General features: G+C 45.4%; 1 protein-coding gene across 4 annotated transcripts in view; it reads right to left on the bottom strand.

Moving 5' to 3' along the window:
• The window catches only part of RASAL3 (RAS protein activator like 3), a 38,923-nt gene extending 12,949 nt beyond the window's left edge, over nucleotides 1–25,974 (bottom strand). The window contains exons 1-12 of one of the 4 annotated variants that reach the window (XM_083482921.1): nucleotides 23,102–23,337; nucleotides 21,625–21,952; nucleotides 20,825–21,242; nucleotides 12,854–12,978; nucleotides 11,046–11,127; nucleotides 9,737–9,834; nucleotides 8,532–8,620; nucleotides 7,384–7,489; nucleotides 6,730–6,828; nucleotides 3,985–4,530; nucleotides 2,444–2,588; nucleotides 617–761 (exon numbers count right to left, since the gene is read on the bottom strand). In XM_083482921.1, the coding sequence (XP_083339047.1) occupies nucleotides 617–761; nucleotides 2,444–2,588; nucleotides 3,985–4,530; nucleotides 6,730–6,828; nucleotides 7,384–7,489; nucleotides 8,532–8,620; nucleotides 9,737–9,834; nucleotides 11,046–11,127; nucleotides 12,854–12,978; nucleotides 20,825–21,242 (1,853 nt within the window). In that variant the 5' untranslated portion in view covers nucleotides 21,625–21,952; nucleotides 23,102–23,337. The other 3 variants (XM_083482920.1, XM_083482919.1, XM_083482922.1) reach the window with 3 other exon arrangements.
• Nucleotides 25,975–27,373: the final 1,399 nt, after the last annotated feature.

A 27,373-nucleotide genomic window follows, 5' to 3' on the forward strand; every position in this document is an offset into this window, starting at 1 on the left:
GCCGCCATCTCTCTCTCTTATGACTACTTTCGTCAAAGAAGCAACATCTGCTTAGCCAAAGATGCTCTCTTGTTCTATGAGATAGTTTCCAGGTGTATGTTACTTTTCTAAGCTAAGTCTGCCTTCTGGGATCCGATTCTGAACAAAATGTGAGTGAGTAAACACTTTTTATACTTTTATAGAAGACCGTGTCGTGTCTTATCTTTTATGAGGGAATAAAGGGGGGGGGAAATACCAGAACAGTTATTATAGAGGCTTTAGCGAGCCTGAGCAAACCCATCCGCTGTGAGTTTAAAAGGGGGAATGTTACTCTGCTGAACTGTGAACTTGTTTACACAAGTTGGAAAGGCTATAATCAAACAATATATCCTCTCCTGCATCCCTGAACATTCCCACACTGCTGTTCCCCATTCATTTGGGCCAGAGTGCTGCCTGGCCAAGGGGGCCGTAAGAGGCATCCTGGACTGCAACTTTCTGGCCCGATACATCATGAGAGGCATAGTGGCGGGCACAGAAAACCACAAATGGTGCCCCCGGCTTCACTTCTGCAGGCCCAGTGGGAAGAGTGTCCACCCCCCGCCGCCGCCGCCCCCCAATGACCCACTCAAACACTCACTGGCTAGAAACAGCAATCCTCCGGAAGATCTCTTCGCAGATGTGCTGCAGGTTGCTGCGGTTGTCAGCCAGGTCACACGGCGCACATTTGCTGGGATCCACTTCACAGCTGTCCTCTAAAGTGTATGGCTGGGTGACGATATCACCTGCAACACAGCCTCATGTTTAATTTCAGCCAGGCTACAGTGTTGGCTGGAGTTACAACAGGGATACCTTGGACTACAACATGACCCGCAATGAAGACCAGACTCAGAGCCAGATTGAGGCTTGATGAGGCCCTAAGCTACTGAAGGTAAAGGTAAACTGACGCCTGACCATTAGGTCCAGTCGTGGCCGACTCTGGGGTTGCGGCACTCATCTTGCTTTATTGACCGAAGGAGCCAGTGTACAGCTTCCAGGTCATGTGGACAGTATGACTAAGCCGCTTCTGGAGAACCAGAGAAGCGCATGGAAACGCTGTTTACCTTCCTGCAGGAACGGTACCTATTTATCTACTTGCACTTTGAAGTGCTTTTGAACTGCTAGGTTGGTATAATGGGGCCCTTTATATGTCCAGCTGTCCTTTGTCAACAACAAATTGCCTCTGTTTTTTGTGTTGACCATATGCTATATGGTAATTTATGGACCTAATAGGTATCTAAAGCCATTTGCACATGTTGCCATGCAACCCATCCATGCAGAATGTAGGCACCCTATATATAGAAATTCGCAAACCAGTGATATTTTAGGGAGCAGACTAGCAGACAGAGCCCATTACTTACATTATAGGAGCCTGCACAACACAAAACACTGTTGCTGTATGTAGGTTTTATTTTATTTGTTTCTTATCTTATATTTTGGAAAAGTACATCCATTTTTTTTCCCTTTAAATTTTTTTGGGGCCCCCAAGAGAGTGGGGCCCTAAGCTATAGCCTGTTTAGCTTATATGCAAATCCGGCACTGACCAGACTACTTGAGCATTCCCAGCTAATACTGCCATGAAGGGTCGTTTTGCATAGACCTGAGGTCAAAATGACTTCTTCTTATTTCAATTTTATATACCACCCATTAGAAACACATTACAAAACATCAATAATAACATAGTAAAAAAAGCATACTGACAGACAGCCTACTAAAAAAAATAAATCATAATAACTATCTTCTCGCCCACACTTTTACAGGCCATAGATCGTTGCAAGCTGTACTTTTTGCATTCCGTTGCCACTTCTTTTCTTTTTTAAAAATTTATTTATTTGGTTTTTCAAATTAACATTTTACACTCACATATCCAACATACATCATAAAATCAAGATCCCAAAGACTTTCCTGGACTTCCCTCCTCCCCTTTGTGGGTCCTATTGTTAGTCATTTCCTCCTGCATCTTTTATAATAATTCAAATCTTTTACATCTCCATTATATCCAAAATTCACCATTAAACTACAAGTGTTATTCCAGGCCTACTAACAATTTTAACTGTTTACAATGACTTTTAAGATAAATTATAAATTTCCCCCATTCCTTATTAAAATTCTGGTTTTCCTGATTTCTGATTCTTCCGGTCATTTTTGCCATTTCGGCATAATCCATCAACTTAATCTGCCAGTTTAAGTTTAACCAGAGAAGAAGGGCATTCTGTGCCAATCCTGCAACTGAGGATAGCACTCATGCAGATGTTGAAGTGGGTTCTAGCTCACAAAATAAAATGTACTCAGTCTTTAAGGGAGCACAATACTCTTGGTTGCTAGAGGCCCAAACGCTGGGGTTTTCTCTGGTAGCAATTTAGCAGAGAAACCTAACTAGCTCCTTCAGAAAATGCTGCACGCCCCTACCCGCCAGTTGCCAACTTACTCAGTGTGGACAGCAGGTAGGGGCCTCCCACCAGCTTCATGTATTCATCAATGGCTTTGGTGGCGAGGGTATTTTCACGGAAAATCAGTGCTTCGCGCTCATCGAAACGGTCCAGTTCTGACACACCCAAGTCAATGAGAAAGTCCTGCAACACAGGACAGGAAGGGTTAGTCGGACAAACCCTACCTTCCTCAGAGATCTCCCATACCAACTGACTCACCCTGGAATCCTGATTCTGAACCAGGCTCCCAACTTAATGATATTGAGGGCCCTGTGTCCATGCTGTGACTCTGGGAAAGTGCAAAGCAGTCCAGGGTTTTTCTTTCAGCAAACTTGGCTTCCGAGAGCCACTTTAGTAACCCTGCAATACTAGAAAACCCTAGAAGGGAAGCAGGCTGGAAGGCTAGAACCAGCAGAACGCAATGACAGGCGATGGGAATCAGCTTTGAACTGGCTGTGCGGCTGTTGTATCTAAGGCCTTCCCATCTTCTATGTTGTGGGCCAGCCCCAAGACATTTTGGCACCTGAGGCAGATCCCAAAATGGTGTCCCGCTCCCTGCCAGGGAAGAAGGGATGGGTGAAGATCTACATCAGGAACATCAGAGCTTTTTCCCCCCCAGCTGGAACTCAATGGAACGCAATTCCAGAACCTCTCAGGTGGATGCCATTGCCATTCTAAGAGAATGAGGGAGGTGGTCATGGTGAGTTCCGGCACCTCTAGCGCTGAAGGTGGTCGTGGGGATAAGTCAGCCTCAATAGTTCCGTTGGTTAGAGCATGGTGCTGATAATGCCAAGGGTGATAATGCCAAGGGACTGGGCAGAGGAGTCATAGCGGAGACCACCTCCCCATCCTGACCCTCCCAGGGAGGAGGAAGAGGAAGGCAATTTAGATTTACAACAGTGGTCTGCGGGAAGTCACAGCTCAGAGGCAGATGAGGAGGAAAGTTGGGAAATAATGAGGAGGAGGAGGAGGCAGAATCGGAGCAACAGCTGGCTGACACATTGTCATTAGAAAGCATTCCAGACCCTCCATCTCCCAGAACACAGCGAGCCTTAAAAGTAGGAGAGCGAAGAGCTCTAAGACAAAGGGCACATAGAAGAACCCGTAGAGGAGATGATGAGAATGTGGGAGAGACGGGGGGGGGGTGGAAATTCACTCGGGACAATGCCATTATCCAAGAGGCTGAGCTCTATGGCCTCTGTCTGTAAAGATTGAAATAAAAAAGGACAGTAAGAAACTTTTCCTCGTCTTTATACTTTCCTGGGCAGCCAGCCAGGAGCCGCTGACAGCATCCTGACAGGTGCAGGTTCAATCCCCGTATGGAACAGCTGCATATTCCTGCATTGCAGGAGGTTGCACTGAATGGTCCTCAGGGTCCCTTCCAGATGTAGAATGATAGGATCACAGAGCTGGAAGGAACCCTGAGGATCATCTAGTCCTAGATATCTGCTGGCCCTGTGGATCCTGCAGCCCAAGGCAGTTGCCTACCCTAGCCTCATGGGTGGGCCGGCCCTGTCTACCTTTGCAAACAAAGAGATACCTTGGCTTTCCCTGTGCTTTGCAGGACGCGAACCAGCACCCCGGTCAGCTCCTCCTTGTCCCGGGCGTTAAGGCTGTGCTCCAGTCCGGCACACAGCTCCCGATAGTGGAAGGTGAGATACTCAGCAAACTCTTTGTATTGCACGATGGGCAGCACTCGGATGTTGCAGTAGCGTCCACGTAGCCGTAGGGCGGGCGTGTTGGGCCTGTCTCTGCCCAAGGGGTACCACCTTTCCAAGGGCTGGCGGACCGCAGCCAGCTCCTTCAGGGGAACGGCCATGCCGGCAACCGGGCTGCCCTTTGCCCGCTGCTGCCCGTCCTCCTCCTGCACCAGGCAGACCTGCAGATCCACTGCTGGCGGAAGAGTCTTCAGGTCAAAGTGCTCCCCCCAGAAGATGGTTCCAGTGGGGCTGGCTGCCTTGGTTGTGGTGCGAGCGTAGAGGACCCCATCCATTCGCACCTCGCCCAGGTAGCGCTTCCTGGGAACAAGGTCGCGGGCTTCGTACACCCAGAGGCTCAGCATGCGTTCGATCCGCTCGCAGTTGTCCTGGGGAAATGAGCCAGCGGTTTGGTTAAGAAACACCGAGACATGGAGCAAGGCAAGCGGATGTAGCCGGAAATCCGTCACTCGAGAGGCAGACTGAAAGCAGGATGAAGGGAAAGCAAGAGGCAAGTGGGATGAGGTTGAAGGCAGAAGGAGGGTCAAGGTGGAATAATGGAATTGTAGACTTGGTAGGGTAAAACCAGGGATGTTCCTAGGGGACCAGATTTATCGGACCATACCAGCCCCCTACCTTGCAGAAATTCACTATGTGGAATACCGTAGACTTCTTACAGCGGCTAGATTAAATGTCCTTGACTCTGCGATATTGTGGGGAAGGTACAGGGGAGTACCATACGCCCAGAGAACCTGTCATTGTGCCATGGGTGTGGTTGAGTCCACCGAACACATTCTCTTGACTTGCCCTTCTTATGCAGAGCTTAGACAAAATTTTATAGACCCATCCCTATGTCAATCTAGATTCCTATCCGGAGAAAACCAGGCTTTACACTTGCTGAATAACGTCACTAGAGCTATACCTTCCTTGGTGGCCAAATTTCTTTTTTTAGCTTTTAAGCGTCGCAAGACTTTAATTGATTGTATTGAAAGGGGCTATCTGTTTAGCCCATTTTAGCCCATTTTAGTGTTGGCTAAGTTCTAAAATCTTCCTGGAGCTTTTAACTGTGTATTGACAAATGTACTTTTTTCTGACTGACGGTCGAATAAAAGGTTGATGATGACTTGGTAGGGACTCTGAGGGTCATCTAGTTCAGCAATGGAGGCAGAATATATGTTTCACTCTCAAAGTTAAATTTAATTTGCTTGATTTTGTTATTGGGGGTTGGGAGGAAGGAACCTGAATTTGCATCCAATGAAAAAAATGCCTTGTGCAATGACTTTGAATGCACTTGCCCACTGTGAATTTTAGCTATGTGCTATGCAATGTATATAGCTCAGAGATGAACCCACATTGATAAATGAACTAAAAGAATGGTGACTTAATTCATTTTTCTAATTAAAAAAACTGGGGGGGGGGGGCGACGACAAAAAACAATGGAGGCAGAATCCAGCAGAGACAAGGCCAAAAGACGGGAGGAATTCAGGGCCTGTGTTTGCTTCTAAGTACAGCTGTGCTAACTCTTCTATGAGACCATGGAATGGTCAGGTCACAACTTCTGCCCCAGAGGAGAGGTGTGGACAAGTGCAGAGAACAGGACAGATGTCAGGGGCTGGACTGAGGAGGAATGGTGGGGACCACCCCCCTTTCTTCTGAACCTTCCCAAGAACAGGACAGTATAGATTTAGATCAGTGGTTTGCAGAAGGGCATAGTTCAAAGGCTGCAGAGGGGGAAAGCTGGGAAATATTAGGAGAGGAACAGCAGGAAGAAGAAGCACCAGTGAAGAGACAGCTGACAGAGTCCAGTGTCCTTGGAGAGCATTCCTGACCCGCCGCGCCCCGCGGACCAGGTGGTCATGGAGGGTATTAGAACAGAGAGCTCAGAGGCAGAAAGCTCAGGTGCAGGACTGACATAGATTAGGGGACACGAAGAAGGGATGGGACTTTACTTGGAGCAACACCATTTCTAGAGAGAGACCTCATTCCTTTGTCTCTCGCTGTGATTATTGAATAAACTAATTGGTACTCTTCTTTTTTATCTGCTTCTTTGCTGCCACCAGGGGGAGGGATCTGATTCCTCAAAGCCTGACAACAGAGGACGGGGATTTATACAGGGAATAGGGATAGGAGAAGACGAGAGGGAAGGGTGAGTGAGTGGGCAAATACACCACAGGGCAAGTGGGAAAACTGGTTACAGAGGCAGCATGCACCCCTTGCAAGCAACACAAAGTACAGAAGATGCTTGTTTTGATGAATTGGAAGAGCCGCAAAAAGATTCCATTGAGCACATGGATTGACAATATGGACAGACTAGCTACATACGAACGAATTGCATGTCGACGCAAATTAAGAATGGATAAATATGAAGAAATCTGGAAGGAATACTTAAGCGATAAGGTGGACAATGGAGGAGAGGTGGGGTAGTATTGTTAAAAAGGTGTAGCTATAGGTATATCAGTACTCAAATCTGAATTGTTAAATTGTGTTATTAGTGTTATTGTGGTTTTTGTTGCATGCGTTTTTTGTGGTTGTTTGTATTGAAAAAATGATTTAAAAAATAAAAAAATAAAAAGAAGATGCTTCTTTACCATACTGGGCTGGACAAGCCGGCGCAAGTCATCCATCCAGCGGGTCCTTTCGGCAGCAGAGCCACAGCTGAAGCAGCGGCGCCCCGCAGTGCTCAGCACCTGAGAAGAGGAAGGGAGGGTTGTGCTTAAGAGCACACACTGGGTTTGTCCCATGGGCAACCAAACCCTGGAGGACTTGGGAGGGACAAGGAACAGGCAGGGTTTAATCCAAGCCAGGCATCAGCACTGCGTCCCAGTGCTAATGCTAGGGCCTTGCCGTAAGCTTAAAAAAAAGTGCTTGCATTGCTGTCTCCTGCTAAGAATGGCCAGCCTCTGGCTTTGCCCTACTCCTTCCCCAAAATATGCTCCTCTGCTTTGTCTACAGGTGCAGTCCCAGCAAAGGAGGTTCTTGCAGCTCCTCATGTAACCACAACAGCTTTATAGATAAAAGAACACGGCAGATGACGGAGCTTCAGCCTGAAGGCAGCTTTGTTGAGGTTGGGAAGCCAAGTTCTCCACGTCTTGGACCAGATGGAGCAGACAGAGTCCTCAAGTGCGTACAGAAGGCATTTCTTTCATCACTGGGTCAAGCTCCCAAGGCCTGGCCCTGAACATCTCCCTTCATAACTGGAGAAATGCAGCTTCTCAGGTCAAGGGATGACAATAGGCTCATACCTCAAAGCAGTACCTCTCTCCCAGAAGGCTGTTGTGAAGTGGGCGGATCAAGGCATCCTTTTCGTTGCCCAAGTCCATGAGAACAGCTGGGCCAGGAAGGGCCTCCCTGGAGGAAGTGACAAGAGGGGCCAGGATAGGAGAAGACAGTGTGGGTGGACAACCCTGAACATCTGACACCATCACCAACAGAAGCATTATTATCCCTTCCTTGCATATTTTATTAAGACTTTTATTTCTGTTCAAATTAGACTAACTTTGCAGCATCCGGCAGAAAAAAGTTATCAGAGGCTTGTCCCTCCCTTAACAGCTTTCTTTGTCTTCTTTCCTGCCATTTTCCTAGCAGCACCAACCTGGAACTGGAGGAGATGTTGGAAGAAGAGTGAAACCCTATCACGGGGCGAGCACATACAGGGTTCAAAGGGAGCCCCCCCTTCCTAGCATCACAACCCGGAGGAAAGGCCATGTGGGCCCCCAGCCAAACAGAGGGGCTGTGCAGCAATCTGGTACCCGCAACAAAGTAAACAGAGCATCCTTTCAGGCATGGTGAGTTTGACAAATGTCCATAGCATCCTACCCCCTCTGAAGAAGACATGGTGCCAGCATTTAATGCAGCCAAGCCAAGTTATTAGATAAACTCCCTGATCTAACCTTGGTTTCGTTCTAGTTCTCAGGAAATATAAACACAGGCGGAAAGAAATGGGGCCCATTGCATCCATAAAAGGTAAAGGTAAAGGGGACCCCTGACCATTAGGTCCAGTCGTGACCAACTCTGGGGTTGCGGTGCTCATCTCGCTTTATTGGCCGAGGGAGCCGGCATACAGCTTCCGGGTCACGTGGCCAGCATGACTAAGCCGCTTCTGGCGAACCAGAGCAGTGCACGGAAATGCCGTTTACCTTCCCGCCGGAGTGGTACTTATTTATCTACTTGCACTTTGACGTGCTTTCAAACTGCTAGGTTGGCAGGAGCAAGGACCAAGCAACGGGAGCTCACCCCGTCGTGGGGATTCGAACCGCCGACCTTCTGATCGGCAAGTCCTAGGTTCTGTAGTTTAACCCACAGCGCCACCTGTGTCCCATTGCATCCATAAAGAGGCATAAAAGACAGAAAACAATGGACGCTTCTGTTCCAAACTGGCTTCAGGGCCTACCTGTTACCATTAGCAACAAGTCCAGTAGAGGAGTCAGCCTTGGCCTGGAGCCGTCCTTTCCGGTCCTTGATGCGTTTCCATAGCAGCCCCTAGAGATGGTGTGAGATGTAATAAATGCAATAAATAAATGAAGAAACGAAGGAATTCTGAGTGCAGAAGAGTGTTTATCTGTGTGACTTGCCCCATAACAGGAATGTGGAACTTGGTTTGCTCTAGATGCGACTGGACTGCAACGCCCACTACTCCCAACTATTGGCCATGGAGGTTGGGGCTGACAAGAGTTGGAGCCCGACAACATCTGGACGAACACAGGTCTCATCTGACAAGCGCCCCAGGTCAGATAATGGTGCTACCTTATGGCAAGCCAGACCATCATGAGCCCGCTCAGCCCAGTGCTGTTTTGAAATAGTTCTTCGTAAACCAGAGATTTAGGGATGCGGGTGGCACTGTGGGTTAAACCACAGAGTCTAGGACTTGCCTATCAGAAGGTTGGCGGTTCGAATCCCCGCAATGGGGTGAGCTCCCATTGCTCGGTCCCTGCTCCTGCCAACCTAGCAGTTCGAAAGCACGTCAAAGTGCAAGCAGATAAATAGGTACCACTCCAGCAGGAAGGTAAACGGCGTTTCCATGAGCTGCTCTGGTTCGCCAGAAGCAGCTTAGTCATGCTGGCCACATGACCCGGAAGTGGCTCCCTTGGCCAATAAAGCGAGATGAGCACCGCAACCCCAGAGTCAGTCACGACTGGACCTAATGGTCAGGGGTCCCTTTACCTTTAAACCAGAGATTTACAGAAAATTGGAACTATTTGAAGAGCAACTGTAATCAACAAATTATGCTAGTAGGACTACAAGAAGTTTTGTAAGGAGGAATATATGAAATATTGCAAAGAAGAGAAAGAAGAGAGACATTAGTTATGATATTTAAATGTAATAGTGAAAGTAAGAAATGTAAATTAAGTGAAAAAGATTTGAAAATTTTCGGATGTGATTGATGGAAGTAAAAAAAATTGTATAAGATATAAAAGTATGTTTAATAATTGTTGAAAATGATATGCTAAAAAAACTAATAATAGATAAATGAAATAGCTCTTCGTAGTCTCCCTTGAGGAGTCATGCCTCCCTCCTAAGGCCCCCCTCTTTCCTCCGCTCCCAGTAAGCACCAGTCTGGGCTCCCTGAACCTGTAATATACTGAACATCTTCTCTACCTTCACATTGCTGAGCTGCGAGCCGGAGGAAGTCTCTTGGCAGGGTTTTTTTTCGGGAGTCTGTGAGTCTAAGAAGCTTCTTCCCTCGATGAGCATTTCTGTCGGGAGCAAAGTGGACCAAGCAAAGTGGACTGGTTGGCTGTCATGTTGGCCAGAAGAGGCAGTTCCTGGAAGATGGGAGCAAGCGGTACCCAGTACCCAGCTCACCATTCGCTGCTCCCTCTGTATCCTGGACTGAGGCTCTTTGCCAGCCCAATTCTGACCCACCCAATGCATGCTGGCGCCAGAGGCAGATCCCAAAATGGTGTCCCCCCTCCCCACCAGGGAAGCAGGAGTGAGGGAAGATCTATATCAGGAATACGGGGGGAATAAAGATTGACATCAGGACCTGCTGCTCCCGTGGACCCGCCTCACCTTGCCTCACGGGTGAGGTGGGCCTGCGAAATGAATGGTCACAAATACCGTATTTTTCGCTCTATAGGACGCACTTCTCCCCCTCCAAAAATGAAGGGGAAATGTATGTGCGTCCTATGGAGTGAATACAGGCTCCTTGGCTTCAGCGATAGCAACGTGAAGCCACCTGAAGCCCCCGGAACGCAGCGCGAACTCCCACTGTGCTCCGGGGGCTTCAGGCGGCTATCCGCAAGCCTTCGGAGCGCAGCAGGAGTTCCCGCTGCGCTCCGGAGTCTTGCAGATAGCTGCCTGAAGCCTGGAGAGCAAGAGGAGTCAGTGCACACCGATCCCTCTTGCTCTCCAGGCTTCGCTTCGCTGGAGAGACGCTGCACAGTTTTCCCTCTCTGCGCAGTGCGAAGTGGGAGGAGAAATGGAAGGGGCTCCGTTTCTCCTGATGCTTCGCTGAAGGGGCGCTGAGCAGAGAGGGGGAGAATCCCCCCCCCCCCGTTCTCCCCCTCCTATGGTCCGGTGCGTCCTATAGAGCGAAAAATACGGTACTTTCTACTCTGGAGCTCTCAAGGAAACATTTTGACACATGATACAATGGCTCTCCTGATCTTGTGCCAGGGGACATTGTTCGGGCTCCACCATCTCTGTTACCTCATCTAAAGGATCTCACTGGCCCAATTTACGGAGCAGGTTGGTGGCTACTGAAAACTAGCTGCCCAGTGGTTTGTAGGGCTCTGACTCCGTGGCTCGCATGATTTGGGTTGTTGGGCTTTGATGTCAAAAATACAAACACCCTGGGCATGATCTCGGAGGCTGGCAAGGACTGGATCCTTCCAACGCCCTGCTCTCCTTTTCAACAGACACTCTCTCTGTGTGTGTGCGCATATGGCAGTCTCTCAGTACTCACCATTGTCCCTCTGGGTACCTGGCAGGTATAGTGAACTTGACTCTGAAGCAGAACTGGCTCGTTTCCCATTCTGGAGCAGACCCTAAAACGACAAACCAAACACCACGGACAAAATAGATGATAGTGATAATGATTTCCCTCTTCCCCATTCTTCTACACTACAGCAGGTGAAGACTTTCTTGTTTCAACAACAAGAACTACTGTATTTTTCGCATCTATAAGACGCACCAGACCACAAGACGCACCTAGTTTTGGGAAGAGGAAAACAAGAAAAAAAATATTCTGAATCTCAGAAGCCAGAACAGCAAGAGATTTCGCTGTGCAGTGAAAGCAGCAATCCCTCTTGCTGTTCTGGCTTCTGGGATAGCTGCGCAGCCTGCATTCGCTCCATAAGACGCACACACATTTCCCCTTACTTTTTAGGAGGGAAAAAGTGAGTCTTATAGAGCAAAAAATACAGTAAATGTTTTTTTAAGGAAAGGGCTGGTGCTCTGATGCTTTTATTGGCATGATCTGTATGTTTTAATAGAAAAAATAAAAATAATTTTTTGATTGTTTTACATGATTGCTTCCCCCCACCCTCAACATTTTTAGCTGTTTCTATTTTAGCTGTAAGCCTCCTTGTCAGGGGAAAAAGGTGGAGCTCAGGACCGCAAGACCTCAAGGACCGCCTCTCCCCGTAGAAACCATCCCAGACTCTGTATTCAACCACGGAAGCCCTTATTTGCATGCCTCCTCCACAAGAGGTCCAGAGGGTGGCAACACAGAACAGGGCCTTTTCTGCAATGGCCCCCCATTTGTGGGATGCTCTCCCCAGGCAGGTTCACCTGGCGCCTTCATTATATATTTTTAGTGTCTGAGGGAGGGGTGTATGTGCTATTGTTTTTGTTTTAACTATTTATTTGTGCTTTCCCCTTGTATTTTTATCTTGTGAGATCTTTTGATGAAAGGCAGTATATAAATAATATGATGAAATATAATAATAGATAAATAAATAAATAAACAAACGAGGCAACTTCCCTCGTGGTCCAAAGCAGCGTGTTAAGAAGGCGGCTTTTTAGCCAGTGTAGAAAATTTCTCAACTTCTGGAAAGCAGAAAGGAAAATGGGCCCATGATGATTTCTCTCATGGGATCCTGTAGAACAAACTTAACACAGAGTTCCCATTTCTGCTCTGCTTCCCAGGCGCTGACATCCTAGCTTTCACTCTTCCACCCCCAGAGTGAGAGCTGCATTGGGGCTAGATAGAAGGCCCATTTTCCCTTCTACTTTCCTGGAGTTGAGAGACCTGTATCTGTGATCCATGGAGGACCATTACTCTATGAATCCTTACTGGCAGTGTAGAAAATTTGGCAGGAACCTTTAAGGTACAGTGGTACCTCAGGTTACATACGCTTCAGGTTACATATGCTTCAGGTTACAGACTCCGCTAACCCAGAAATATTACCTCAGGTTAGGAACTTTGCTTCAGGATGAGAACAGAAATCATGCTCCGGCGGTGAGGCGGCAGCAGGAGGCCCCATTAGCTAAAGTGGTACCTCAGGTTAAGAACAGTTTCAGGTTAAGAACAGACCTCTGGAACGAATTAAGTACTTAACCCGAGGTACCACTGTACTGATGCCATCCATAACCAGCAAAGTTGGGCTCAGATCTCTGAGCAGCAGTGGCTTCAGTCAACACTCGGCCAGCAGTTCATGGCCTGAGAAGCATACACTTCCTTGACATGCGACCATGTGCTGGGTGTGCTCAGACAGACACATACACCCTCCTTCTCCCTCCTACAGTTTTGAATGTCAGAGATGGCCCCACCTCCTCATCTCTGCCCAAGACCATTAGCTGTCGATCCACCAGGGACACATTGGCCACATCCCAGATGGTTGCATCTGTTGGCACAGCCGAAGTCAGTTGGGTCAACTGGACAGTAGAATCATCACCTGCAAGAAGAAGAACAAGGAGGCATTTGGTTTTACCCGGGCTCATACTTGCTAATAAAGACGTGAGAGCAAAATATATTTTCCTCCCAAGTAAGTAACTACCATCAACGTGTCTTTCCATTATATGCTATGCTCTTGTGACTTGTAACTTGTAACTAGCCTTTATTGGCATAAGTTAAAACAGTAAAACCATAAAATCATACATTGATAATCCAAACACATACAATATATAAAAGACTAGATAAACACCATTGAATAAATCAGGCAACTTTAGATTTAGCATATATATATAACTGTGTACAGCTGAAAATGCTGGCAGCATTAACATAAATACAACAGTGTAAATATGTTTTGATGGATGCAGTAATGGCATACTGAATGGTATAGTTTCTGTAGAATATGCAGGGATTTATGATATGTAAAATGAACCATGGAAAGCAAAGAAGGGAAGTCATTGATATCTTAAGGATGTAATTATGAGTACTTTAAATTGTAAAAAAGAAAATTTAATTATATACATAGGGGGCATTTTATATGCATTCTAACATACAATATGCATTTATGAACAGTGTTTGTTTTTGTTTAGGCAAGAGAAGTGTATCTTAAGATTCAGAGATGTGTGAAAACTGAAGGATAACTGATGTTCTGCCATGGCCTCAGAGCCCAGCAGTGAACAGCTGGACAAAGGCTCAAAAGTCCTCAGTTCACCCCTAGACCTTTGGAGCACACTTGGAGCTCTCCGTAGTGCTGCAATACCTGGCCTGCTTTGCTGCTTTGCTGCCTTGCTCTGTGAGTTCCTCTAGGGCAGTGGTCAGCAACCTTTTTCAGCTGTGGGCCGGTTCACCGTCCCTCAGACCATGTGGTGGATTGGACTACATTGGGGGGGGTGAACGAATTCCTATGCCCCACAAATAACCCAAAGACGCATTTTAAATAAAAGCACACATTCGTACCTACGGGACTACCTCTCCTGGTATGTCCCAGGGAGGACCTTACGGTCTTCAAATAAAAACATCTTGGAGATCCCGGGCCACAGGGAGGTTAGGCTGGCCTCAACCAGAGCCAGGGCTTTTTCGGCCATGGCCCCAATCTGGTGGAACGCTCTGTCACAAGAGACTAAGGCCCTGCGGAACTTGACATCTTTCCGCAGGGCCTACAAGACAGAGCTGTTCCACCAGGCCTTTGGCCAAGGCACAGTCTGACTCCCTCTCTCCTTCTGTAATCCTCATAGCACTCCAGCCCAAGGGTTGCCATTAATTTGATTTTGAATGATTTTAGAATGAATTGATTTTAGAATGTATTTCAATTACGGTAATTGATTGTGATTTTATGTAAACTGTGTTATTTTCTACTGTTGTTAGCCACTCTGAGCCCAGCTTCGGCTGGGGAGGGCGGGATATAAATAAAATTATTATTATTATTATTATTATTATTATTATTTAAAAACACACTGATTCCTGGACCGTCCGTGGGCTGGATTGAAAAGGCGATTGGGCCACATCCGGCTCCTGGGCCTTAGGTTGTCTACCCCTGCTCTAAGGAACCAAGGCAGGACATTGGATGTGCATATTAATCCAGGAAGTGCAAATCAGCCACTTAATGGGATCCCTTAAAAACACAGACTGAAGAAAATCTATTTGGAAGCTGAGCGCAACCATTATGACCGGGGTCACCTTGCTAAATTTGCCTTGAACAATGGAAAGTAGCACAGCCTGTAACTTGGCTTCGCTGAGTCACACACGAAAAAAATGGCAATACAGTGGTACCTCTGTTTAAGAACTTAATTCGTTCTGGAGGCCCGTTCTTAACCTGAAACTGTTCTTAACCTGAGGTACCACTTTAGCTAATGGGGCCTCCCGTTGCCACCATGTCGCCACCACGCAATTTCTGTTCTCATCCTGAAGCAAAGTTCTTAACTCAAGGTGCTATTTCTGGGGTAGCGGAGTCTGTAACCTGAGGTACCACTGTACTGGTGTTTTGGGGTTGATGGGCACACCATTTAGGGTCTTTTCAAGTATTACGCTGCCAGGCTGTGGGCACCGGAAAGTCAAGCATCTCATGCCCTTCCTATGAGTCGCAGCTGTCCTCCTGGTGGCTGAGATTTTTCTACCCCACTCAAGCACAGGGAGAGGTCAGAGGGAAACGAGGGGGTGGCTGCCGGCTCCTCCTGTCCCTGAGGTGGATCCTGCCTGCACTTGTGCGGCTACATGCAGATAGAGATCGGAAAGCTGGATGGGTTGGCATAGTCAATCGCAGCAGAAAAGCACCGAGCTGCAGTTTCCACTACTACCAAGAGCTCCATCATTGGCCAGTTAGTGCCTGCAAAACAGCAAAGCTTGTGCCACACAGTTCCACCTTCCTTCTGACATGCCAATCACCACAGGATAATCTTTGAAAGACATCCCCACCCACAAGAGCAGCCCTGCCCACCCCGCCCTCTCCATTGAGCGGCAGCTAGCAATTATTTGCCAGTTTAACAATCCCAAACAAAATTTGCATAGAGGGTTTGGGTGCAATTAGGAAGGGCGGGGGAAAGGAAACCAAAACCCAATGGAAAGAGACTTGTATACCTAGCTCAACACAAAAATGCAACATAATGTGGAGCAACAGGAAATAAGCTAGGGAGATGGTTGGACCACTGGATGACAAGGAAGGCAAAAGCAGGCAAAAATGTTTTCAGAGAAGCTGCATTAATTCCGTCTTCACAGCGGAAGATCCCTAAAGCTGAAACAACACAGAGAGAGAGAGAGAGACACACACACATTACCTCGGTATAAGATCAGTCCGGTTTAAGAACGATTTGATTTACAAACTCAGCAAAACCGGAAATAGTCTCTTGGTTTGAGAACTTTACCTCGGTCTAATAACGGAATCCAAATGGTGGAAGGGCACCAGCGGCAGGAGGCTTCATTAGGGAAAGTGTGCCTCAGTTTAGGAACGGTTTTGGTTTAAGAATGGACTTCCAGAACGGATTAAGTTCGTAAACCGAGGTACCATTGTATTAATTTTTCTGTTTTACAATTTAAAGTACTCATTTTTACATCCTTAAGATATCAATGACTTCCCTTCTTTTCTTTTCATGGTTCATTTTAGCAGCGCAACAGGAAACACAGGGGGACTCAAAACAGAGCACGTTCAGCTTCCGAAAAGAAGTTCAAAAACTGGAACATCTACTTCCGGGTTTGCAGCGTTCGGGTTCCAAGTTGTTCGTGAACTAAGCTGTTCGAAAACCGAGGTACCACTGTACATTAAACCGCTGTGTGGATGCATCCTAGGTATTCCTGTTCATAGCAGAAGTCAGAGCACTAATTGGCTAGCTCTTGAGATGCTACAAGTTCTCTTCCTTCCTCTCTCTCTCACCACCCCTCACATACCTCTTGGAATATTTTCCTATTTTTAAGAGGTTTATGATGACTTTAAAAAAAAGATGGAGCCCAACACTACCATGCTACTGTATCTCATCTTTTTTAAAACACACACACATACACAGAGAGAAAACTGGCTGGGATGTTTAAAATAATGTTTGAGGTATTGACGGTCAAAAAATTAAATATGGAGGGAAGGTGGGCCACATATGAAGAGATTTTGATGGAAACCAAGCAAGGCTTAAAACTTAAACCATATAACCAAACTGAAGGTTTATTTACAGGATGGTTGCAATATCATCAAGTTAGTGACATATTTAATGTTGATAAGAGGAAGGTTGGTTTTGAAAACAAAAAAATCAAGATTTCAAAATCGATCTGTTGGAAAGCAGAAGTAAACTTTCATCTAAGATGTACAATTTGTTGTTACTATGGTTTACCAAAGATGAGGAAGTGAAAGAAGTGATGATAAAATGGGCACCAGACTTTGGGCACAACATTGAATTTGATTCATGGATAAAATTGTGGAATGAAAATTTGAAATTTACAGTGTATGGCATTAAAAGAAAATGTAATGAAGATAGCTGGTATTTGACAACAGTAAAATTAACTAAAATGTATAGAATGAGAGATAAAACATGCTGGAAATGTAAAGAATCAGATGGTGACTTTTATCACATGCGGTGGACTTGTGACAAGAGTAAAAATATTTTGGGAACTGATTTATAATGAACTTAAAAATATGTTTAGATATACCTTCCCCCCAAAAACCGGAAGCATTTTTGCTAGGTTTGATGGGAGAGGAAATTGCAAAGATAGACCAAAGACTATTTATGTACACCACAGTTGCAGTAAGAACTTTATTGGCCCAAAAGTGGAAGTTACAGGAGGTACCTACCATTGCAGAGTGGCAGGCGAAGATGATGGACTTTGCAGAAATGGCCAGACTGACTTGCAGGATTCAAGACCAGGACGATTAGAAATTCCAAAGGGACTGGAGTAAATTTATTGCATATTTGAATAATAATTGCAAAAATCTGAAGACACAAGCAGGATTGAAATAAATCCTACAACGTGGACAATAGGTTAAAGATTTAAACTGCGCGATCTGAAAGTGGAAAACCTACTGAAGGGAAGGAGGAAAGTCATATGCTGGGCAGAGCAGAAAGTCTTTGTGTTTGGTATTGTAATGTTGAAAATACTGTTTAAGGAAGAAAATAATAAATATATATATATATTTTAAAAAATAATGTTTGTAAAAAAAAAACCCACAGAAGTTTTTTGTTATGTACTGATGTTCTCACCCTGGGCCAGCAGGGGGATACTGTAGATAGTTATGCAAATGAAGGATCGAACGTAACGTTCAATGATTGGATAGTTTGTATGCAAATGAAGGATCGAAAAGTGACCTGTGATTGGATAGTTTTAGAAAGTTGCAACAGTTACAATTGTTCTGGCGCTCTATATAAGCAGGCTGACTGAGCTCCTCGGTTAGTTCTGTTCCAGCTTACAAATAAAGAGCTGCTTTGGAAGAATCGCTGTGTCATCTGATATGTTCACCCACAACTTAACATTTTTCTTTTGGGAATTATATGGCCAGAACTACCTTAAATGTATAGAAACTTATTCATGTATGCGACCACAGCGGCAAGAATGTACTCACCCCAAAATAGAAAGAAGCAGAAGTCCCAGCAAAGGAAGAATGGATACAAAAACTTATGGAATATGCAGAAATGGCAAAACTCACCAGAAAACTAAGAAATCAAGATAACAAACTTTTAAATAAAAGAATAGAAATGGTTTATTGAATATTTACAAATTGTAAACAGATAAGAACATTGGCAGGATTATTGTAATAACCTGCAGTTTTATAAGAGTATACATTTAAAGAAGATGAATAAATGAGCAAATTAAGTTAAACTGGACATGCAGAAGATATTAAAAATAAATTTAAGGAACCACAGAAAGAGGGGGAAGGAAGTCAAGTTTTGAAATGTGAAAATGCTTGAAAAATTAGTGAAATGTATAAACCTGAAAAGCATAAATAAAACTTTTTTAAAAAGAAAAGAAAACTGGCTAGGCATTCCCCCGCATGCAGGAGTTCACACCAAAGCACGCTACCAAATAAATAGTTTATTTGCTTTTAAAACAAACAAACTTAAATAATAAAATATAAATGGGAACAAAAGGCAGAGCGATAGCACTGGCAGCAAAGGGAGAGGATGTGTCACTTATTATAAATGATATAAAATACACCACGCACAGACACAGCTGTTTCGCAATCACATTCCACAAAAGCGCTGCTTTGAGGTAAGGAGTGTGGGCTGTGCACAACAAACAAGTGCAGATTTATGGAGCAGAACGCCAACTCGTGTAGGAAAGGCCTTTCACCAAAGTGAAGGAAGTAGCTGCTACGGCCGTCATTTCAACACCAGCAGAACGAAAAAGCTTGCATGTTTCAATGCAGACTTTTTAAAATGGTGCAGTCAAGTAAACCAAACTAAGGCATGAAACAGACACCTAAGGAAGACCTAAGCTCACCCAAACCGTATTATTAGCAGTTGGCAGAAGCAATGGAGCAGGAGAGGGCAGGGAGTGTCAAGGGATTTTCCTTTGCAGGTCGAGAGTTGGAATCAAATCAAAGAACACATTCAGATGTGCTCAAATGACTTTAGGCATCAAGAGCCTCACTGACTTCAGAATGGTGTCAATGGGACGGAAGTGGCTTGCAGTCAATCGTTTCAGCTTAACTGGGTCAGCAATAGATCTATTTTACATCGTCTTTAGGTCAGCCAGCATTCCTCCCTTCTGCCCCACAGGGAAGAAAATCCCACTCAATTTTGCACCTAAACTGAAATGTGGTATAGGGGTAACTTGAAGAAGACTAGGAACTTTGCACTTTCCTAAACTTTTAACTATCTCCCCAGCCAATCACCACACCAGTTCTTTTCTTCTTTTTTTCACGGCAGCCTGATGAAAGACAGACAGCTGCTTACTTATTGCACAATAGTTTCTAAACCGTGGTTTAAAACCAACCATTATTCTTCCCAGAATTTGGCAAGAAGAGAGAAATTCCTGGAGAGGTGGAGAGGCTCACCCTTTGAGAAACAGAGGAAGACACTGGCGGCCCAGACATAGTATCACATCATTTATTTTCCTTGACAGATTAATCTAGAATACCGACTTCACTTTTTGCGTTCTAATACCAATTAGAACAGTTATGGGTTGTGTCAGCTTGGCTGAAACAACCCAAATTCTGTGCATGAATAAAATACGGACATTAAAAGCATTTATTTTGCTTTTTATAGGGGCGTGGGTGGCACTGTGGTCTAAACCACTGAGCCTCTTGGGCTTGCCGATTGGAAGGTCAGCAGTTCGAATCCCCATGAGCTCTCGTTGCTCTGTCCCAGCTCCTGCTAGCCTAGCAGTTTGAAAGCACGCCAGTGCAAGTAGATAAATAGGTACCACCCCTCTCTTCTGCGAAATGATTTATAAATGAACTGGGGGGGGGGGAATGTTTAAAATAACTATTGTTTAAAAAACCTGAGGCTTTCTTATTAGGTATAATAGGAGAAGAATTACCGAAGGATAAGAAAGTACTGTTTATATATGCGGCGACAGCAGCAAGAATGTTATCTGCCCAGGGATGGAAAGAAGAAAGAGCCCCATCGAAAGAAGAATGGATAATGAAGCTGATGGACTATGCCAAAATGGCAAGCCTGACTGGGAAGATCAGGCACCAAGAGGATAATAAATGGCATAACTTTATAGAATATATTAAAGAACGCTGTAAACATTTAAAAACGTTAGCAGGATTGATTTAGCACTTATAATTTAAAACAACAAAGGATAAAGTTGAAGTGTAATAGTTTAGATAAATTGAATTAGATGCAGTAAAAAAGGAAGATAAATTATGGAAGCCAAGGGAGGAGTGTGGGGAAGTCTGGGGGTTCAGGGAACCCCATAAATGTACTGAAATGGATTATGGGTTAATGTAAACATGTGTGTGTGTGTGTGTGTGTGTGTGTGTGTGTGTAAAATTGTTTTTTGAAACTTTGAAAGAAAAAAAAGGATAAATAGGTACCGCTGCGGCAGAAAAGTAAATGGCGTTTCCGTGCGTCCAGGGGTCCTTTACTTTTATTTTTTACTTTTTTATTTTGCATATACTATGGTTTGTGCAAGGTAAAGAGTCATGCAGAGCACTGAAGCATCAATTCCTCGTGGCTCCTTGCATTGTCACCTGGGATTTCACCAGTCACTGCCTTCATGCTTTCAAAAGATATCTCAGTCATAGGCGATAGAACCCTAGACAGGATGTGGAAGGTGTTTCTGAGCAATGTCAGGCCTTGAACCATCTTTATGCAGCTACCCACTTCCCCCAGCCTGTCCTGCATGTATGGTCTGCTCTCCTCTAGTTCAAAACAACACAGAAACCTAGCTGGTGTCCATCACAAAACTGCCCTTGGGGAGAGCTGTCTTACCTTTGCTCGCTTCCTTAGTCTCCCTTTCCGATCGGAGGGTCCCCTCCTGGTTCCTTCGGTGGGACACAGAGCGCAAGTACTTCCTTAAACTCATCTTACTGCTTCTCTCCTGGGCCTTGGGCACTTTGGCCGGAGTGGAGAAAGCCCTCTGGAAGACGGATCTCTTAGCAGCAGCTCTGCTGTCTTGGGGGGCCGCTGGTGCTTGTGGATGCTCATGGCTAGATTCAGAAAGCTCGGTCTCTGGCTGGCTTTGTACTCGCCTCCATTTCTGTAACTTGTCCCTCCGGCTGCTGCTGCCCCATGTTGCATGGTTCAACTCTGGTTCCTTCTCCCCGTTCTGTAGAACTGTCTGCCACCTGTAGGACCTCAACAAGGACGGCGTATCTGTTCCGGACCTCTGTTTCTGGGGGGCCTCCATCTGAAAAGCAAAAGCGTAAATGCAAAAAGTTCCAGAAAAGCATCAAAAACAAAAGACCCTTGTATTCCATGCAAGGTTTCGGGATATCACAGTCAAGCTAAAAGTGAGCCCAGATTTCCCACCTTCTGGTTCTTACTGAATGGCCTAATACTCTTCCTGTCTTGGCAGTTTGACCAAAGCCACACGGTTCCCTCTCCTGAGCAGCAAGGAAACACAAGCGATACCTGCCTTCTCAGCATAGCTGTCAAGCGTCCCTTATTTGGCGGGACAGTCCCTTATCCCAGCACCATGTCCCGCTGCTGTCCCTTATTGATGAGGCTTCATTTGGTTGCTGGCTGGGCTTTCTGCCTTTGGCTCGGAGGGGCTCAGAAGCTAAACATACCTGTGCCCGGAAAATCCCTTATTTTGGCAGCTGATCTCTTATTTTCGAGGCTGCTGGTCCCTTATTTTCAAATCTGTAAGTTGACAGCTATGCTTCTCAAGGCAATTGAAAGATGCACTTTTCTCCTCCTGAAACCCAGAAGGTAGTCTTTCCCCACCAAGGAACAGTCCTTTTTAGTGGCAGGTGGATGTTGCAGCAGGGTTACCGCAGTCAAATTCCATCCCTGTCCATTCGTGGAGCACAACTGAGAGGTTTCTGGTCCTGAGAGATGCTGCCCTGCACCGGCTGTGTTTCAGTCACGGACATTTTTCTAGCAAGGCTCCTGTGCCTTTAACAACAGGAACAGAAAATAAGATGGCAAGCCCAACTGCATCCCACACTGTCATTCTCATACCCAGACACTTCCTGTGATGAAAGAGATTGCACTGCGCAGAGTTGCTAATTGTAACTTGCAAGCTAAGCTCCTTGAGGCTTGCAGAACCTGGGAGAGGACAGTGGAGTATCAACAGAAGCCCATCTGCCTTGTCTGAAACCGTCGAGAGAAGGTTCGCAGTGCTTTGCCAAACCTCGCAGACTGTGGCCTAGCTCCAAAGAGCCATGGGTGGGGCACTGTGGGGCTTGCCTCTTGAGCAACCGGCTCTGCCCTGACCCACAGAACCTGTCCTACCACATCCCTTGTGCACTGGGAAGCCATCCTGCCCAACCCCTTGCATGGTGCCAGCCTTGGAGCAGGGATTGCTCTGAGCTGTGCATCCCATAGTGAGGACCAACCTTTCATTTCCTACCCTGCTGTGGGCACTGCTTTGTTCTAGGCAGCTAGCTCCACAGCCCGGGTTTAATACTGCAGAGGTGTCCAGAGGGTGAGACTATGAGACCCACAGGAACTGGGGCAGCAGGTTCGTCTAGCACAAGTTCATCAAAAAACCACCGAAGGGAAAATCCTGGCTGAGTAACACCTGCAGAGCAAAATCTTTTAGGGCATATTTGTGCAGGATTTGTGCTTTGCTGGGCTCTCTGGATATCCTTTTCGTTGTGCATCAGTGTTTATTTGTGCTCCTGATGGTATCAGGGCAGTTGTACACAATCCCCTTTTCAATACTGTTTCCACCTGCAAAAGTTTCGGGGGTAACATACTGCTTCCTTTCCAATCAGTGCATGTCCCATAGCTTCCTGCTCAAATTTAATCATTAGTTATGCAAGCTTTTCGCACCACAAATGTTCTGTTTTTTTGCCCTGCCTTTGTTGTGCTACAGTGCAAGAGTGCCTCTCCTGAATAATGCATTTTTTAAAAAAAGTTTTATTTTCAATTTTCAGTTGTATCTGCCCAATCAATGGCAAGATCTGCTGCAACAAAGGGGTGCAGAGTACATCTCCCGGTCCCAATTCTGTTACTTCTCTTCCTCACCCCTCATTCTGCAACCCCCACCCAATAACCAGTTCCCCTTCCACCACAGCACAGAGCCATCTGCCCAGTTACCTTGGCTTCCTGCTGAGCTTCCTCACCCCATCCTGCCTTCACCACTTCACTGTCTGGCTGATTTCCTCCCCTCCTCATCCTGTGCTCTGCAAGTCCCCATGTGATCTGCATCAAAGATAACAATCTCACCTCCCTCTGCCTGAGCAGCACCAAGACTGCCTCTTACAGTGTGGGTGGCTGAAGCCATTCTCTGTCTGTCTAGCTCAGAAGGTGCACATTTGCAAAATGGACTTGGGCTGCTTGGACCAGGCTCTCACCCGGTCGATCCATTCTGCCACCAAAGAGCAGGTTATACACATTTCACATCTGCATTTCTTCCTATGAGGAGCCACATGGCAACCCAGTTCAGAGTGGGCAACTTGCTGAAGGGGGCCAAGCCTTGCTGTTATTATTATTATTACTATTATTTATTAAATTCATATCCATCCTTCATCCAAGGATCCCAGGATTGCTCTTCTCCAGACTTGTATGTGACGAGCACACATTGAGTGGAATTTAACAACATGCTACAGTGATCGTTCTTTGAGCCAGTTGCCAAACCATCTCTCCCTTCCTTATGCTATTTTGGGGGTTCTTCAGATCCTGCAGAGCTGATGTGGGAGAGAAGGGGAGAAAAGCCCTTACTGCACTAGTGGGACCTGTTGTACTGGCTATTCAGTTGAATCAAACTCATTCAGTTTTGCATCTTGCTTGTGCATCAAAGGGTTCGCCCATCCTTCTGCTTGTCTTGGGCCTAGAAAGCCCAGGTCTTGGCCGTCTTTCCAAGGGAAAACCAGCTCTTTAGTGACAGGTCAGAACAAATGGCAATATGGGGAAAACCTGGATTGCTGTTTGCTCCGATTGAGCTCCAAAGAGCAGTTTTCCTTGGAGAAAAGCAGCAGGAGAGGGGGAAGTGTGGATGAGCCCCCAGTCATCCATTCAGATGCTGCAAGTCCATTTTGAAGCAGTGCCAGTAAAAGTTTCCTAGGACAAATGATGCTTGCCTCCAGCATAACAGCGCAAAGAGGATTCTTAGACAACTGAACAGGTAAGACCCTGGAGCAAGGGCCAAATTAAATGTGACAGCAAGAGTTGTGATTGGATCTTCTTTGTTTTCAAAAGATCAAAGCGGAGGAGCCCAAATTAGATCAGGGTCATGACACATGGGGATGTGAGCTAAACCCTCTCACCTTGTGCCATTGACCCATTCTACGTGTGTCTTTTATTTATTTGAAAAGTTTCTATGTTTTGGTGTGACCTATGGTTGACTGATATTTATATGCAACCTTTTGTCAATAATTTCCAATTGGTTCATAAATATTAAAAACAAGCTCAATAATGATAAACAACTTAAGCAAAACATACAGCAAATCAAAGCACAATTAGCAACGAGAGATGTCAAAATATTCATGATTTCTGAAATAATTTTATAAGGTCTAGGTGAAAAGAAAAAGTTTTTTGCCTGACACCTAAAAGAAAGCAAAGTTCAGAGCAGATGTTCATAGGCTGCAGCAAACTTCTTAGAACTGTGGAAGCTCTGACATCACAGCTTTCATCAAGTGCAGAAGAGAATATGGGTGGACGATGGGACAACCAGCCTCATATAACCACCATGCTTAATTCATGTATGAAGAGGTTAAAACCATAGAGTAAGCTCTGTCCTGTCCTGCCAGGCTTAGCTGGGTCACTTCCCCCTACCTATTGTTGTATTCAGTCAACATGAGAAGCTCATTGTGTAAAGAGGTTTGAGTTGGTTGCTGCAGCTCAGACCACATGGCTCTCACAAGCCTCTCTTGAGTTCCTACACCAATATTTCAGGAACTTTCACCACTCTGCAACTAAGCAGGCTTAAATTTTTAACATAATTTTATTTATAGATTTCATTTATATACATTTCAATAGTTTAACAATAGTTCTAACATTTCAAACCTCCCTTCCGCCTCTTTCTGTGGTTCCTTGCATGTATGCTATCATTTTCTGCATATTCTAAATTAACTTAACTTATTCTCCTTTTATACTAAGCTAGGTTTTATTGCCTGTGAACTTTCTGAAGCACATGAACCTGAGCTTTAGAGAGTTTATAATCAAACAAAAAATTTAACTTACCAAACTTGTAGTCTTTTTCCTATGCCGGGAGAAGAGGGAATCTCTGGAACTCACTTTGAAGGGCATATTTTAAAGGTCTAACAGCCTATATTTCCACTGTTTGCTGCATATTTTGCGAATTTAAATCTCCACGTGTTTCTCCCACCAAAGAGTACTTGCCCCACACTTGGATCTTGGCACCCAGGAATTCTCTGTTTATATCTACTTTTCCCTTGCACCAGTATGGACAACACCGGCGTCTCCAATTGGTGAGCAGTATGAAGCCTCTGGATTTGCCAAGTCTGGCTTCGACGCGAAGTGCCTGGCCTTCCAGCTTCTCAGACAACACAGCAGCAGCACCCGGCCTTCAGGCTTCCTCCTCATCCTTTCCCACACTCTCCAGGCCTACACCTGAGTACTGCAGTACCTGCCCTACCACAATGGCACACGCCTAAGTTACACCCCGTTTGGATTACTGCAACATGCCTTTGTAAAGTGTTCGGAAACTTCAACCAGCTCAAAGAGCTGAAGCCAGATTGCTGCCTGGCAATGGTTATAGGAAGTGGACAACTCCCTTGTTGCAAGAGCTCCATTGGCTACCGGTCTGTGTCTAGGCACAATTCAAAGTGTCGGTTATGACCTATGAAGCCCTGCGTGGCTTAGGTCCAAGCTCTCTGAAATACCATACTCCCACATGTGAACCTGCCCTGGTTCTGAGATTTTGAGAAAGGGTCTTCTTGGTGGCGGCCCCAGGCAACTTTGGAACTCCTTCCATGGTTCGACTGTTTCTCTCCTTGTTGTCCCTCTGCCGACAAGGGCTCTTGGGAACAGACTGCTGTTAATGAAAGGCCTGGTTTTACTGTTATTATTTGTATGGTTTTAATAGATTTTTTTTTTAATATAGATAGATTCTGTCAAAGCTTAATTTTAAGAAAACAATTGCTTATTTCCTATGTTTTTAGCTCTTATTTTTATCTGTCAGCTGCCTTGAGTCCCTGCAAATATGCACTAATAAATATGCAATAAATAATAATAATAAAAATCCACAGTGAGCTGTAACCAAAGTTTGTTCTTGGCTAACCACTCATGGTTTGTTTGGGGGAAACAAACCATAAGTCCAAGTTTAGACATGACACCAATCCAAACCATGGTTTATCTTCCCGCAGCACAACAGTAGGGGAGGAGCCAAGCACTTTCACCCCCTAAACCACAGTTTAAAACATAGGTGAACTAACGTGACTGTTGCAATCCACATGGAAATAACATAGTGCCCTGAAAACCTGTCCCGAGTTAACACTCAAAACCAGCGGTGGAAAAACAGGAAAACAAACTCATAGACGTGCTAAGAGAGGCATTCAAATAAGTAAAACTGAGGACCCAAGTAAGAAGGGGAGGGAAGTCAAGTATAAAAGGAATACGAATGAATCAATTTTTTGTTTTTGTTTTATTATTATTTATAAATACATGTTTAGCCGTAGGAGAACTGAGATGTTATAATGTGATTCTATGAATGTAACTTAAAAGAAAGCAATGATTTGCCCAAAAGAAGAAGAAAGAAAAATGAGTGAAATGCATAAAACTAGTGAAATGTGTAAACTTGAAAAGTGTAAATAAAATTTGAGGGGGGGAATAATTACGTATCTCAAAGCCTGGCGCTCAAGCCTGCCTGAAAACCACATCCTCTGGTCTGGAAACATTCTTTCTAATACAAAGGCATGGGTGGCAATCCCCATAACTCTTTGGGAAGGCAAAGGCTCTCTGCAGATGTTCAGAGGCACATTGCTACTGAACAGACCACCCCCTGCAGTAGGTCGGAGGAGCAGCCCTCGTCCAGGTTAAGCCCTGCCAAGCAGCAAGTGATGGAGAGTGCTACATCAGACAGGATACCTGACCTGTTTCTCAGAGGCCACTGACAGCAGCTAGAAAGAGCAGGTCTATCAGTTTTCACCACAGCCATCGAATGCAGACAGCAGACTCATAATCGTACTGCCCCACCCCCACCCCCATGCAGCGCAACCAACCTGAGAAAGCCAGACTTACATTTGAGGACAAAGGCCTGTAATTGGAAGCAGACTTAACTCAGCGCTTCAAGCTGTTTTCCACACCAGACTGATATGAAAAGGTGTTCAATTCAGAATCAAAAAATATGTGTAGAGTCCTCTTCCCCCAACACACACACAACTGAATGCACTGCATGATTTACCTAAA

This window comes from Podarcis liolepis (assembly GCF_965112155.1).
Source record: "Podarcis liolepis genome assembly, chromosome: 17".
NCBI classification, from domain to species: Eukaryota; Metazoa; Chordata; class Lepidosauria; order Squamata; family Lacertidae; genus Podarcis; species Podarcis liolepis.